A 15,199-nucleotide genomic window follows, 5' to 3' on the forward strand; every position below is an offset into this window, starting at 1 on the left:
GCGAGAGCTCATTGCCAAGATTGACTCCGCGTCTCCCCGCGCCGTGGAATCAGACGACCCCAGCCAACCAGCTCACAACAGGGACAACTGCTTCCTGGTACAAGACCAGCCGAGACACCACAGAGCTACTCACCCAGCCCCCTGCGCGGGCTGCCGGGGAAACCACCAGCGCCATTGATGCCCCTTCCGAGACGCCACATGCCGCCGCTGCAACCGTCGAGGCCACATCGCCATTACATGCAGAGCAACGGCACCAGAGGAGACATTCGCCACACCACAATACCAACGACCTCAAAACCAGACCCCCCAACCGCGAGAAAATAGACCGTTCCGCTATTTGGGTCAAAAGAACTACTCAACCGCTAACCGCGACTACTATAGAGGTAACACTCAATTTTCCGTGAATAACACGGCAACAAAAAAAGGGGCCAAAATTGTTATCTCACTGTTACTAAATAACCAACCATGCTCGATGGAGCTTGACACTGGGTCTAGGTATACCATTATGCCTTGGGAGAAGTTTAAACTGTATATGCCTAATATGTCTAAATCTGATCTAAAACAAACCTCTTTAGTGATCAGAGATTTTCAAGGGGGGGTAATCTCGGTCCTGGGAACAGCAAATGTACCTATTGTATTCAAGAATGTCAAATGTACCCTACCCATGCTTATTGTAACGGGGGCTAAGCACTCTCTATTGGGGTTGGCTTGGATGGAACCTTTGGGGATTGAAATTTCGGGTGTGTGTAATGTAAACTGTGATAATATGCCTAACTTTGTGCAAGAGTTCCCTGAAGTGTTCAGCCCCACCTTAGGATCGTATAAGGGGCCCCCTATATCATTTTCTATTGACCCCAAGGTCCCACCAGTCAGGCTAAAACCTCGCAGGGTCCCCCTTCCGCTTCTCCCCAAGCTAGACCTGCAGCTTGATAAACTTATAAGCCAAGGTATTTTGGTCCCTGTGGAGCAAGGGCCATGGGAAACTCCCATAGTTACGCCTCTGAAGCCTGATGGTTCTTTAAGGGTTTGCGCTGACTACAAATCTACCCTCAATAAGGCCCTCCAACACCACCCCTACCCCATCCCGGTTGTACAACAACTCCTACACTCCCTGGGGGAAGGGAAAAGGTTTGCAAAGATCGACCTCGCGCAAGCTTACCAGCAACTCCCGGTCGATGAACAAACAGCAAACGCACAAACAATTGTAACGCACAGGGGGGCTTTCAAATGCACGAGGTTACAGTTTGGGGTAAGCATAGCCCCAGGAATATTCCAGAGCATTATGGAACGCCTATTGTCAGGGGTAAATGGGGCCATTCCATATTTTGATGACATCTTAATTGCAGGGGAAAACCAGGAACAAGTAAACAAAAGAATAAGGGAAGTACTTAAGAGGTTACAGGACAAAGGCTTAAGAATCAAGCCTGACAAATGTGTCTGGGGAACCAACAGTATAGAATTCCTAGGATATAAAGTAGACAAAGAAGGTATCCACCCCACAACAGAGAAGCTGAGAGCCATTAGGGAAGCCCCAGAGCCACGAGATAAGAATGAGCTGCAGGCATTTTTAGGCCTCCTTAATTTTTATTCCGTTTTTTTAAAACAGAAGGCAACAGTAGCAGAGCCTCTACATCGTTTACTCCAGAAGGAAGCCCGCTGGACCTGGGGGGAAACTGAACGTGAAGCTTTTTTCCAAATAAAGCAATTATTAACTTCTAAAAGTGTAGTAGTCCAATATAGTGCTTCACTACCCATTAGGCTCACGTGCGACGCTTCACCGTACGGTGTAGGAGGAGTCCTAGCTCACGTTCTGCCTAATAAGACAGAGGCCCCAATAGCATTTTTCTCAAGAACCATGACCAGCACAGAGAGGAATTATAGCCAGTTAGACAAGGAGGCTCTAGCTTTAGTGGCAGGGGTAAAGAAATTTCACAATTACATTTTTGGAAGAAGTTTTGAATTAGTCACTGACCACAAGCCTTTACTAGGTCTGCTAGCCCCCAACAAGCCCACTCCGCCTTTTATGTCTCCAAGACTGATCAGATGGGCTCTTTTCCTCTCAGGGTACCAGTATGATCTCACCCACAAGGGGGGGAAGGAAATCAATCACGCAGACGGCCTCAGCAGGTGCCCCATAGCAGACTTAGTGGAGGACCCTGCTCCTTCCACAGATGTACTAATGATAGAACTCGAGGATAACCCACTAACCACGGCCAAAGAGGTAGCTGCACACACGCAGCAAGATCAAATCCTTAAACAAGTGGTAAACTGTATACTTAAGGGATGGCAAAATGATGCTGTGAAACTTGAATTGTGTGACTTCAAAACCAAAAGACTTGAGTTATCTTATGTAAAGGGTTGTCTGCTGTGGGGAGATAGAGTGATCATCCCCAAAAGCCTAAGGGAAAAGGTACTCAAAATGTTACATGTGGGCCATCCTGGGATTGTCAGGATGAAGAGCCTAGCAAGAGGGCATTTATGGTGGCCAGGTCTGGATGCTGATATTGAGAGCTGGGTTTCAAAGTGTGAACCATGCCAAGAGTCACGGCCTAATCCCCCCAAAACAACTCCGGCTGAGTGGGAGCAGCCTACGGGTCCTTGGTCAAGAGTCCACATTGATTTTGCTGGTCCAGTGGGGTCCCAGTATTTCTTAATTGTGGTTGATGCATTCTCCAAATGGGTGGAAATAATAGCAATGAACAACATAACCACAAGTGCCACCATCAAGGTATTGAGTAGACTGTTTGCCTCCCATGGTTGCCCAGATATCTTAGTGTCTGACAATGGGCCACAGCTAACAGCCAGGCAATTCGAATTGTTCCTAGATGGCCTAAGGGTCAGGCATGCCCTCATCTCGCCTTACTCGCCTTGGGCTAATGGATTGGCAGAACGTTACGTTCGTGTGGCAAAGGAGGCATTGCGCAGGTCAGGCCCTGGGGATGTACAACAGAACTTGGACCAATTCTTACTCACCCAACACATCACCCCTAACTCGCACACACATGTAAGCCCTGCAGAGTTATTAATGGGAAGGAAGTTAAGGTCACCATTAGATAGGTTGAACCCAAGGTTCTGTATTAATAATAATCAAATGTGTGTAAAACCTGAAAGAGAAATGTATTTGGGACAAAATGTATATGTAAAAAGTTTTGATGGAAATGTAAACTGGATGAAAGGAATTGTTGTTAAGCAAAACGCACCAAAAACTTATATTGTAAAACTAGAGGATGGTCGTTTGTGGAAACGACACATAGACCACATTCGGAAGCGAACAGAAAACCAATTGCCACAAACCGCTGACATGGACTCTCCCCCTTCAACAGACTTTAACACACTGCCCGAGTTAAGAAACACGCAAAGAGACTTATCGGGCCAGGGGGAGCCATCCAGCGACGCCGAGCCATCCTCATCCTCCGAAGCCTTCGTTGGGCCCGCCAGGCCAAGTCCGCAGCGCCGGGAGAACAGCGGCGAGCCATCCTCCACAGTCGGTGTCGAAGGAGAAATTGAACTGCGCAGGTCAGAGCGAGCTCCACGGAGGCCCCACCGATTGGACGACTTTGTCACATGGCTTTCATGATGGATGTGTCCAACTATGAGGGGAGGGGTGTTGTATCCTGAAATGGCTACCTTGTATTTCCTGTAAATAGTTTGTTCCGCTTTCCAGCGCTGTCTGAGCCGAAGCAGGAAGTCGCTCCTGATTGGCTCAGACGCGGCTGGCTCTTGCTTTGGCGGGAGCCGCAAATGTATAAAAGAAGCGGCTTTTCCAAGCAGAGTCAGTCGGTACTCGCTGAATTGTCACTTTACCTTGCTGAGCTGTCACTTGTTCTCTGAGCTGAATAAAAGTACCGATTTGCTTGAACCCTGTCTCTGGGTCTACTTCACAAACGTCACCTCAAACTGACAATTGTTTATAAAAATCTAGTCCGATCTGCTGCAATGAAATAATGACTATTGAGAAAAAGGCAATCTCCTTTTGTTCCCTGGTTATGAATTGTGATTTCTAGACTCTCTTATTCACCATTATTTTGGCAACCCAACAGATAGAAATTTTTTAATTCTTCCAGAATTTTAAATCCTAGTTTTAATATTATGAGTTCATGAATATTATATCTTAGTAGATTCTAAATGCTCTAATGATATTTTAATAATATTAAGTTTTGTTTCTATAAATTATATTTTGTGTACTACGCTTCACAGAAAATACATAATAAAATACAATTAAATTTGCAGTACTGCTGTGTTCTGACCTTAATGATTCTCAGAATACAAATATTAATCACACTGGGGAGTATTATCTTCACTTCAAAAACATTCATGTATACAGTCTAATAAACTATGCCATGATTTAATTATACCCCAGTATAGTTAAATCAATGACACAATTTATAGATTACATAGTGCCACAGAACTCTAACACTGTCTTTGAAAAGAAATGCATCATTTGAACCCTTATGTAACGTTTGATATTTATAAAATCAGCTAGTGACTGCTACTCTATGGACCAAACAGCATTATTGTGCATATCCACATAAGAACATGTTTTGCCATTTATTCATTTTTGGAAGAATCATTTATTTTTAATATAAATTTCTACAGTTATTCAACTTTGATAGAATCATGCTGCCATAAAAAGGCATATTGCATTTTCAAGCTGCATGAAATAGTGCTTTCTTTTAACTCCTTTTTTGCTTTTCAATTCTTAAAAACTAGTTTACCCATTTAGTTATTCTTACTCTGATTCTGTGGTCCAAAAATACAGTTCATAGGCAGCAGGTCTCCCACCAATATTTATTTGCTTACTATGAAAATCAATGTGATTTTTTAATTAGAAAATTATGGTACATACGTTAACACAAAAAAGGGAACAAAATAATTAGTGCCACTTTGTTACAGTATCTCAGCTTTGCAGTAAGCCAATGACTGATGGCAGAATTATAAAAAGAAGTAACTTTTATGGCCCACAAATGACCAGTGGAGCTGGTGACAGACTCAGACAATGAGGAGGTTGGGGGGGAACATGGGCCAGTCCTGGATTTTGGGAAAGGCTCTGATGAGTGCTCTGTGTAGATATGGGTGGTAGATATGGGGCCAGGACAGTTATCAGCTACCTTCGGAGACAGAGATAAGTGGGGCTGCAGAGCCTGTTCCTGATGGGCGCATGCGCAGAGCTGTCAGGAGAAGGGAACAATTAAGGAATAAAGGTCGACTCGGGAATAAAAACACAAGGGACACTGAATGGCCCCTCCATAGGAACTAAATAGGAACAAAAGGGGAGTAGTGTTTGAAGGAGACAATTAGTTCATTTGTGTGAAGATTTGCTTATCTGAGAAAATACCTGCCAAGTATTTCCTTGTAGAGCATTGCGTCAAGAAGCCATCGGCCTGGCAACCAATGTTCCCTCTAATTTTTTTTCAGTGTGGGCGGAAAAGTATAGTGTCTGAGTGGCAGTCCCTTTGGGACAGGGCGGCATAGAAGTAAGTATGTATAAATAAATAAATAAATGAATGAATGAATGAATGAATGAATGAATGAATGAATAAATAAATAAATAAGAAAAAAAATCTCTTCTTTTTTATTAAAAGAAATTAATAATAAAACAAAACCAAAATCTATTACTATTAAAACTAAAGCAACCAGCAAAATCAAAAAAGCAAATATTAATAAATCCATGCTTTAAAATCTTCATTTCTTAAATATTTATCATAGTATTACTATTATCTAGTAATACTATGAAAATCTATCTGAACACCAATGCATCAATTAATATATTTCCATAAATTATACTTTTCTATAATTTCATTCAATATTTCCAAGCTCAATTAATTTTCAGGCACTTAGCATTTACTATTATTAACTTTCATCTATCTTCTACATTTCCAAGTATATTTTAAATTCATAATGCAAACTCATAAAATCATACAGTACATATCATAAACCCCTTATTTATCATATGTATCTTCCATTAATTTTACCTATGTAATTCTATATAGTTCTAAAATTCGAATCCAATTTTACGAATTAATACATCCTAATATTAAACAACATCTAAATATATATTTTACCAATATTCCATAGTCAATCCATCAATCATCCCTCCTCAAATTTCTATCACTGTACTCATTTCTGGGTACCTCTCCTGTCTCTCCCCCCTTTCTCATTTGTTTCTCATTTCTCCCTCTTCCTCCCTTTTCCTCTCATTCCTTCCCCCTCTCACTTCTCCTCTCTTTTTCTATCCATGTCTCCTCTCCCCCTTGTGTGTGTGTGTGTGTGTGTGAACTCTTGAACAATTTCCAAAAACAGGTGAGGGCTGGGTTTTTTTTTCTCTGTTATTATTTGGGTGCTTTTTACCATATGCTCTAAATCAAGAGTCACTTCTCTCTCTCTTTTGTTTCTCTCTTTCCTCTCATTCTCTGCCTCAATCATTTTCTCATTTCTCTTTTTTTTGTCCACTTTTTGCGTAGCCACACATCATAGAGGGAACATTTTTGGCAATTATCCATGGACTGATAAGCAGTGTTCCCTCTATTTTTTTTTGGGGGGGGGGCGGAAAAGTATAGTGTCTGAGCAGCAGTCCCTTCGGGACTGGGTGGCACAGAAATATTAAACAAACAAACAAACAAACAAACAAACAAACAAAAAACCCACCCTGTTTTGCCTCAGAGAATTTCAAAATAAAATACTGTACTGTACTGTGTGTCTATAACAGTGAGCTCATAATAGGGCAACTCTATCAATATCAAAATGCCACTTAAATAGTTGAGCTAGTTTCAAACTAGATTTTGATTTTCTTTCTCTCTTCCTTACTCCCATTCTTTTTCTTTCTCTTTTCCTTCCTCTCTTTTTTCTATCTGTTTCTCTCTCTTCCTCTCTCTCTCCTTCCCTCTCACTCTTTCCCTCTCGGCTTCTGGGCAGGTTTGGAAAACTCTGAGTTGATGATGATTTTTAAGTGAGCGATTGCTCACTGCTCAGCTTAGAGGGAACTATGCTGATAAGGTCTGTGTTTGCAATTCACCCTTGAAAGACTGTTTGCCAGGACTCTGCTGGATGTGAATGCTAGGAATTCACATTAGCCAGTAAAAGGGGTCTGGTTTCATGATTTGGTGAAGCCTAGCCAGAATCATAGTTCAGAATGCGTAGATAGTGACCCCCACAACAACTGTTTTTTACAATAAATTTCATTTGTTAAGATCGCGCTATTAAAATAGCAGTGTATAGGTTTAGGCAACTTTTCTTTACCTTCAACATAGTGAATTTGTATGGCTGATAACCTTTGAAACTTTCATGGATAGCTGCCATAGTGTGAGATGTTTTTTCCCAAAAATGAAGAAGAGTTGTCTGTAATGGAAATAAATATGATTCTTCAAATGACATCCAATAGTTAACATTTCCTGTGACATCCAACAAAAATTATCCAGCTGCAGATATTTTAATACATAAAGTTACTTCTCTGGGACATAAAAACTACATGACTCCCATTCCTAAAAATAGCCCCTAGGTTTTATAGATTCTTTCCTTATGAATACCTGATATGTTGTAAGGATGTGAGACAGAAGATTACATCTACTTGCTCCAAGAAGATCCACTTTCTGACAGACATCAGTTTTCAATTTGTCAAAATTCAATTTTGTATGACGAACTTGTGCTTGGACCTATCAATATAAAGATTACTTGAAAAAATAAGAAATTCTTAAATATCAGATTATCCAAAATGCTTCCCTTCATTCCCAAATAAGATTTAATTATATTAATTATATTTAATTAATCATAATTGGATTATTTTTTATATTAGATACCTATTTAATTTTAATATACTTATGACATCCTTCAATAAGAAGTTTTCACAGATGCTTCCTGGAGCTATTAAAAATAAATATAAATTGTTGAGAAACTGTGTACAATTAACTGAGTTCTAAACTTCTTTATTCTTGGTAGGAAGAGAGAAAATCACAAGTTCAAGAATCTGATAACTCTTAAGGGTATGCCTTGATGGCTAGCTGTGGACTCTTTTCTATAAACATTGCAATGCTATTTTTCCAGTAAAAAGTAAGGAGTACAACTCAGGAAAGAAGTGAGAATTTAGATCAAAGGCTTCAAAATTTTTGCAAGAAAAATAATCAATAAGACAAATTTGACAAGCAGTTCAGCAAGGAACCATGATTACATTCTTGAGGGATCTGTTACTTGTTTTTCAGTGCTGCTTTGTTCTGTTTCATATAGTTTTATATTGTATATTACTAATCTCTATCTTTTTGTTATGATTGCTCCTGTTAACATACAGATTTCAGTCCAATAACTTGAAACAGCTAACACAAGTCTTTTAATTTGATATCTCTCTGAGTATAAACATGTTTGGAAGGATATGCAAGCTAGCATTGTTATTTGACGGATACAAATACTCAATTCCTCCTTGCTACAAATTCAAAAGGATTATTTACAGTGAAATAGACAATCATTTTTATGTCATTTTTTAAATTTTAAAGTGCCACTGTTTATTACATAAAAATAAAAATAATGAATGTACTTACTTTTCCACTTGCAACAGTACGCCCTATGCAACTAGACTTACAATCCTAGGTTTAGAAAGCTTACAACTATGTCGCCTTAAAAACGACCTAAGTATAGTTCATAAAATCATCTGCTACAAGGTCCTTCCTGTCAACGACTACTTCAGCTTCAACCACAACAACACACAAGCACACAACAGATACAAACTTAAAGTAAACCGCTCTAAACTCAACTGAAGAAAATACAACTTTAGTAACCAAGTAGTTGATGCATGGAACTCACTACCAGACTCTGTAGTATCATCACCTAACCTCCAAAGTTTTTCCGTTAGACTATCCACTGTTGACCTCTCCTGATTACTAAGAGGTCAGTAAGGGGCGTAAATAAGTGCACCAGCGTGCCTTCCATTCCCTGTCCTAATGTTTCTCTTTTACCAGTATCATGTATATAAACACTGTTGTATCTTTGTATGTCACCAATAAGTACTTGACAAAAACAAACAAACAAACAAACAAACATTAATATTATGGTTTATTTAACTATACATTTATATTTTATCTTAAAACTTAGTCCAATTTATTTACTGAACCAGGAATAATCTATAATTATCCAATTTAAATGTAGTAATTGTTATAATGTAAAATGTCTATGGAGATTTTCAGTCATCCAGTCATGGTTGTTTTAAAGATGTTTTTTCAAGAGGCAACTGGACTTTCTGGTTTTTCTTTGAAGATGTTTGCTTCTCATTCAAGAAGCTTCTTCAGCACTAAAGTTTCTTGGATGAGAATTGAAATGTCTTCAAAGAAAACTAGAAAGTCCTGTTTAAATGTAAATATTAAAGCCAGAAGGTGAAGGAAACGGAGGTGAAGAAAAGTACTAATGCTTATTCCCAGCTTAATAAAATAAGTTAATTATTAAATATAAATTGACTAAAAGAACTGTATATGTATCCCTCACCAAAGTTTATAAATGAACATTCCAACTGACTCTTAATTTTTCATGGAAGAGTGAAGCTATATGGCACTTAAATAAGGAAATTGTTTCTAATCAATCAGGATTCAGAGAAAGAATTCATCTTTAGGTTTTCTGAGAGTCTGTAGCATGAAACTTTTGTTATCATCTGCCTAAAACCCTAAATGAGTAAAAATAACACAGAATAGTAGAAACAAAACTACTGCAAATTCAAATATTTACAGGTAAAACTCGAAAAATTAGAATATAGTGCAAAATTTCATTTATTTCAGTAATGTAACTGAAAAGATGAAACGTAATATATATGAGAGACTCATTACATTCAAGGCAAGATAATTCAAGCTGTAATTTGTCACATTGTATTTTTGGAGTATAAGACGCACCAGAGTATAAGGCACACCTTAGTTTTGGGGGAGGAAAATAGGGGGGGAAATCTGCCTACCAGATATTAATCTGGCTAACATCCTTAATCTGGTCAGCGTCAGCACATTATTTTATCCCCTGGTTAGGGCTTAAAAAAACCTTTATATGGAGAGAGTAACAATGAAAGAGCTTGCAAGCCAGTAAGAGCTGGGAACATTGTTAGTACCTGGTTATGGCTGGAAAGAAGCAAGTAGAACAATGAAAAAAGCATGCAAAGACTAAGGATTGGAAAAAACATTATTCGCAGAGAGTAACAATGAAAGAGCTTGCAAGCCACTAAGAGCTGGAAACATTGTTAACACCTTGCTAGGGCTGGAAAGAAACATTCAGAGCAAGTAGAAAAAAAAGAGCTATGAAAAAACATTCAGAGCTATGAAAAAACATTCAGAGCAATGAAAAAAGCCCGCAAAGACTTAGGGCTCAGAAAATTAGAATATTACTTACAATCAATAAAATATATTACATTTCACCCTTTAAGTTACATTACTGAAATGAATGAACTTTTGCTTGATATTGTAATTTTTTGAGTTTTACCTATACAAGCAAACCAATTAGACTAAATATTTTTTTTGCTGGGATAGCAGTGCGTTCCATTAGTTTTATTTGTACAGCATTTGTACATCTATTTGTCCAGGAGCTTTTAGTTTATTATACTTTTTCAAGTAAACATTAAATAACAGAGGTGGGTTCCTACCAGTTCTAACCGGTTCTTTAGAACCATTAGTAAAGCAGTGATGATGTCACAGAACTGGTACTGTCGGTGCCAATCCGTGGGTGCCACTATTTTGGATTTTGCTTCTGTGCACTTGCAGAAGCTAATTTTTGCATCTACATATTCACAGAACCTATTTTTTGATTGCCGTGAGTGTGAGCACGCGCCCCAACACAACCCTGAGCAAACTGGCAGCAACTCACTCCTGGACAGCAGCTAAAAATATTTAAAACACCCGTTTAAGAGTATGTATGTGTTGTATTCTTCCTCCACTCTTTCTTTCTTTCTTTCCTTCCTTCCTTCCTTTTTCTTTCTTTCTCTTTTCCTTCCTTCCTTCATTCCCCCTCCTCTCAAATATCATTTTTGGAAATTTCTGTTTGTATACTTAAAGACCCAAAGATAAATTCCAGGCCTGAGCTTTTAAACAGATTCTTGATATAGCTATATTTCACAATCATGGAATTAAAATATTTCACCATATCACAGTATTTTAATTTCTAGTGAAAGAAAAGAAGTATAATATAACAATAGTAATGTATCAGAATAAATAGTGAAAAAAACCAATGAAAATATAGTGATATGAGAATAAAAGATGGAAAAGTGGGAAAGTTAGGAGCAAGCTGGGAGGTGGGGTTTGCTATCAATCGAGTAGCAGCCATCTCTGGTGTGGTACTTCCCCATTGGGTTCTTGGGCTGATCTGCAGAGCCAAGTCTTCAGGCTCTTACTGAAGGATAAGAAAATGGAGACAGATCTCACCTTGGAGGATAGGGTGTACCAAAGAGCCAGTCTTATTATTCATTCCTATCTTTTTTTTTGAAATCTGAGGTTAATTCTGAATGAATTGCAACACAACTGGCTATTTCACAGGGTGGAGGAGGGGACGAATCAGAGTTATTCATCATCTTGAATCATTTATAAAAATAATAAGGTTGGGTTAAATGTCTAAAATATCACCTGCAGCTAGAAAGTAGATTGGGATTGGGGAAAAAAGTCAAGGAACAGTTTATTTTCTAAGATAACAACGATAATTACTGAGTTTATCCCCTACTAGTTGAAATGGCCTTAATCCTCTCATAAAAGATAAGGAATGAAGAATCTACTGGTAAAAAGAATGCGACAGGGATAAATGTGGTTTTATTAAAAAGCTATTTTTCCAGGAAACCGCAAAAGGTTTTATTAGAAGGCAATTTGGATATTCATGTGTTTCCTGCCTCTTATTTTAACCCCACCACACTCTGTAAGGTAAGATAACCTACACCTACACAGTATCATGGATAAACAAAGACTTGAATTCAAACATAAATGAAAACTTAATTCACTGCATCTTAATCATATAATACATAGGAACTACCATATCAGAACAAAACGTTTTCCTTATATATTTTCAAGAAATATACAGTACCTTTTTTGTACTACTAATATCTTTTGTATCAGAAAAGAGAATAAACAGGGAACATAGAGAAAAATCTCTAACAACAAATACTACATAGAATATACAGGAAGTCTTCAACTTACACTTCACTTAGTGACGGTTTGAAGATATAATGGCACTGAAAAAAGTGAGTAATGACAGTTTTTCATACTAAGTATTACAGCATCCCCATGGTCACCTGATTTTCATTAGGATACTAAACAACTGACTCACATTTTTGACGGTCACAGTGCCCCGGGGTCCTGGGATCACCTTTTACAACCTTCTGACAAGCAAAATCAATGGGGAGACCAGATTCACTTAACAACTGTGTTACTAATTTAACCACTGCAGTGATTCAGTTAACAAACGGGGCAAGAAAAATCATAAAATGGAGCTAAAATCACAATAAATTTCTCACATAACAACATAAATTTTGAGCTCAATTGTGGTCGTAAATCGAGGACTACCTGCATTATCACTGAGAGCAAGTAGACAAAGAAGAAAGTATAACTTTTTGGTATTTATTTTAATCTGATACAGTGTAGACAAGGAAAACAGAGACTAAGTATTTTCCACTGTTTAGCTACAACCCAGAAGGTTAAAATATTTGACTACCTATATGAAACTTCCCTTCCTCACACACACAAACATACAAAATTAATAATATTTAATTTCCAATTTTCCAAAAGGTTTAACAGTAAAAACTACGTTGGCATAGAAATGCTCATCATAAATTTAAAACAGGATACTTGCATAGTATAGAATTGAGAATTATTAATCTGAGGGAGTTCTTTCCGTGAGTTTATGGGTAGGTTTCTGAACTTTTTGTTACTGGGCCAGATAACATTGTTTGGTCAGTGGGTCTTGTGATAGGCATATCCGGTGAAGGTCATGTCTGGTGAGGGTCTTGTAATGGGTCTGGTGTGGGTCATGCCAGATTAGGATTTTATGATAAATCTTGTGATGGAGATGTCCCATCAAATGAGGATCCTTGGGAGGAAGTAATAGTGGGAAGGTTCTTGGGTTGTTGGTTAAGGGTTGGTGCTGTCTCTGGTTAGCTGTGCAGTTGGTTTGAATTTTGAGGGTTGTAGGCTGGTTGTGGTCGATGAATCTTTTGATGGAATTGCTTGTGCAATGCCAGTCTTCAATAATGATGTGGCTAGTGATAGCATGACCAATGATTCTTGTATTGAATTGGTGCTGTTTGGTATCTGGGTGGGTAGAGATTAGGGATCATAGTGAATGAATGCCAGCTGGTATTCATGGATTCTGGTTTTCAATTGCATGAAGATGTTACCTAGCCTGGTAGTGAAGCATTCAGAAACCAACCCAGAAGGTTAGAGAACAAACCTCTACTCTCATATCCAAGCTACAGATATTCGCTACTATAGCAAGTCTTAATCCCAACCCTTTTATTAGATAACAAACTGGAGATAACAAGTTTCCAACATAATACTTAAACTGTGAAAATGTATGGAGCACTGAACATAAAGTAAATAGCACCTCTCAAAAAAAGGTGTCATTCCATGCAAATTCTAATGCTGATTTACAAGTCCCAAACAGTTTTTCACTAGATATTAATCTCTATATAGTTTATGACAAACCTATATGTACTGTATCACTGCATTCAGATGTTAATTCATAAACAATAATTTCATATTCAGATACTCATTTGTAAATAATAATTTCCCAGCACACAGTTAAATATGTTTAAATTTAGATCCACCTTTCTATGTTAGATTATTTCAAAGATTTACAAAAATTTGTGTAACAAATTTGTGTGTACCAGATAGTCTTTATGTGATTAAATGTCCTAAATATAGCAAACATTTACATTTAAAAATGAAATGGTGACAAAGACACCAGTACTAAGATGTTCTATAAATATAATATTGTACAAATCCCACCTATTGCCAAAATCCATTATATCTCTCTCATATCATAAAGATAATTTCAACATGGTTATTTTAGATGCTGCTGCATAAATTTACAGATGTGTTCCTTTGTTTGATGACAAAGGTCTATGCAGTGTTTTTTGTGATTTTTTTTAAAGTCCTCAATTTATATTGAAGTAGTCAGTAAAATACTACCATTCAGTGGCAGCATTTAGAATTGCTTCATTTTTTGTAATATTATCCATAAGTATATATCATATTTTTTGCTCCATAAGATGCACCTGACCATAAGAAGCATTGAGGACAAGACAAAAAATTTCAGGCTGAGCCTGTGAGGACCACAGATAGGACCACAGATAGTGCCAGCTCTGTCTATTGACTCCTGCACTGCAGAAAAGACAGAAGATTTTGGCAATGACAAAGACAGAAGAAGCAGGGTTCAGCACTGTAAAAGGACCCTGCTGCAGTGGCCCAGCTGCTATTCACAAAAGACACACAGACATTTCTACCCACTTTTTTGGGGGAGGGGGGAAGTGTGTCTAATGGAGCAAAAAATACAATAATTAGATATACACCTCCTAATATTTTCAGTATTATCCTGTCAAAAGATCTCACAAAAATGCATTATTTAGAAATATTCTTTATTTAATATATATAATTGCCCAACTTGAATATTTTAACCAATATAAAATATTTAATCAAACGTTTTTACACAGGTGTTCAATACAGTTCTCAACACATGATAGCAATTGAATCTGTCCATTATGGTCATACTATATGTCAGGGAGATGTTAAATGAAACTGGTTAAGTATTAAATGAAAGATAAATCATGATGGCTCTAATTCAGTGATTCCCAATGTTGTGCCCAGGTCCAACAGGGGGGCAATTTGATTTGTAATGGGGCAATTGGAACCTTGTTTAACCACGTTAATGGCTTTTTAGGCTTCCTCCCTGTGAATAGCTCACTTTTTGAATAAGAAGAATTATATATCACGGGGGTGGGAGGGTGTTAGGATTTTTAAAAAATTTGGGGACCTTGCCAAAAAAAGGCTGGGAGCCACTGATCTAACTGAAGCATGGATCATTAAATGCACATGGAGTACCTTAGAGATGACTATCTTGGACCTTCCAGCCCCCCTCCCATTATGCAAAAAGAGCATAAATGTTTATCTATATTCTAACAAGTGTCAAAACACTAGCCAGACCATGACCTTCCTAGTTTCTGAAAGGGGTATTATATGTCATGCAGTCATTTTAGTTTTCCATAAAGCAAACT

At 37.9% G+C, this 15,199-nt stretch overlaps 1 protein-coding gene across 22 annotated transcripts in view; it reads right to left on the reverse strand.

Annotated features, from left to right (window-relative positions):
• The window catches only part of ICA1 (islet cell autoantigen 1), a 63,281-nt gene that overhangs the window by 22,053 nt on the left and 26,029 nt on the right, over nucleotides 1-15,199 (reverse strand). For all 22 annotated transcript variants that reach the window (XM_070728011.1, XM_070728004.1, XM_070728001.1 and 19 more), the window contains 2 exons: nucleotides 7,524-7,649; nucleotides 7,237-7,335 (listed from right to left, as the gene is read on the reverse strand). In XM_070728011.1, the coding sequence (XP_070584112.1) occupies nucleotides 7,237-7,335; nucleotides 7,524-7,649 (225 nt within the window). The remainder of the gene's footprint in view (nucleotides 1-7,236; nucleotides 7,336-7,523; nucleotides 7,650-15,199) is intronic.

The sequence above is a fragment of the Erythrolamprus reginae genome, chromosome Z (genome assembly GCF_031021105.1).
Source record: "Erythrolamprus reginae isolate rEryReg1 chromosome Z, rEryReg1.hap1, whole genome shotgun sequence".
In the NCBI taxonomy this organism is placed as follows: Eukaryota; Metazoa; Chordata; class Lepidosauria; order Squamata; family Dipsadidae; genus Erythrolamprus; species Erythrolamprus reginae.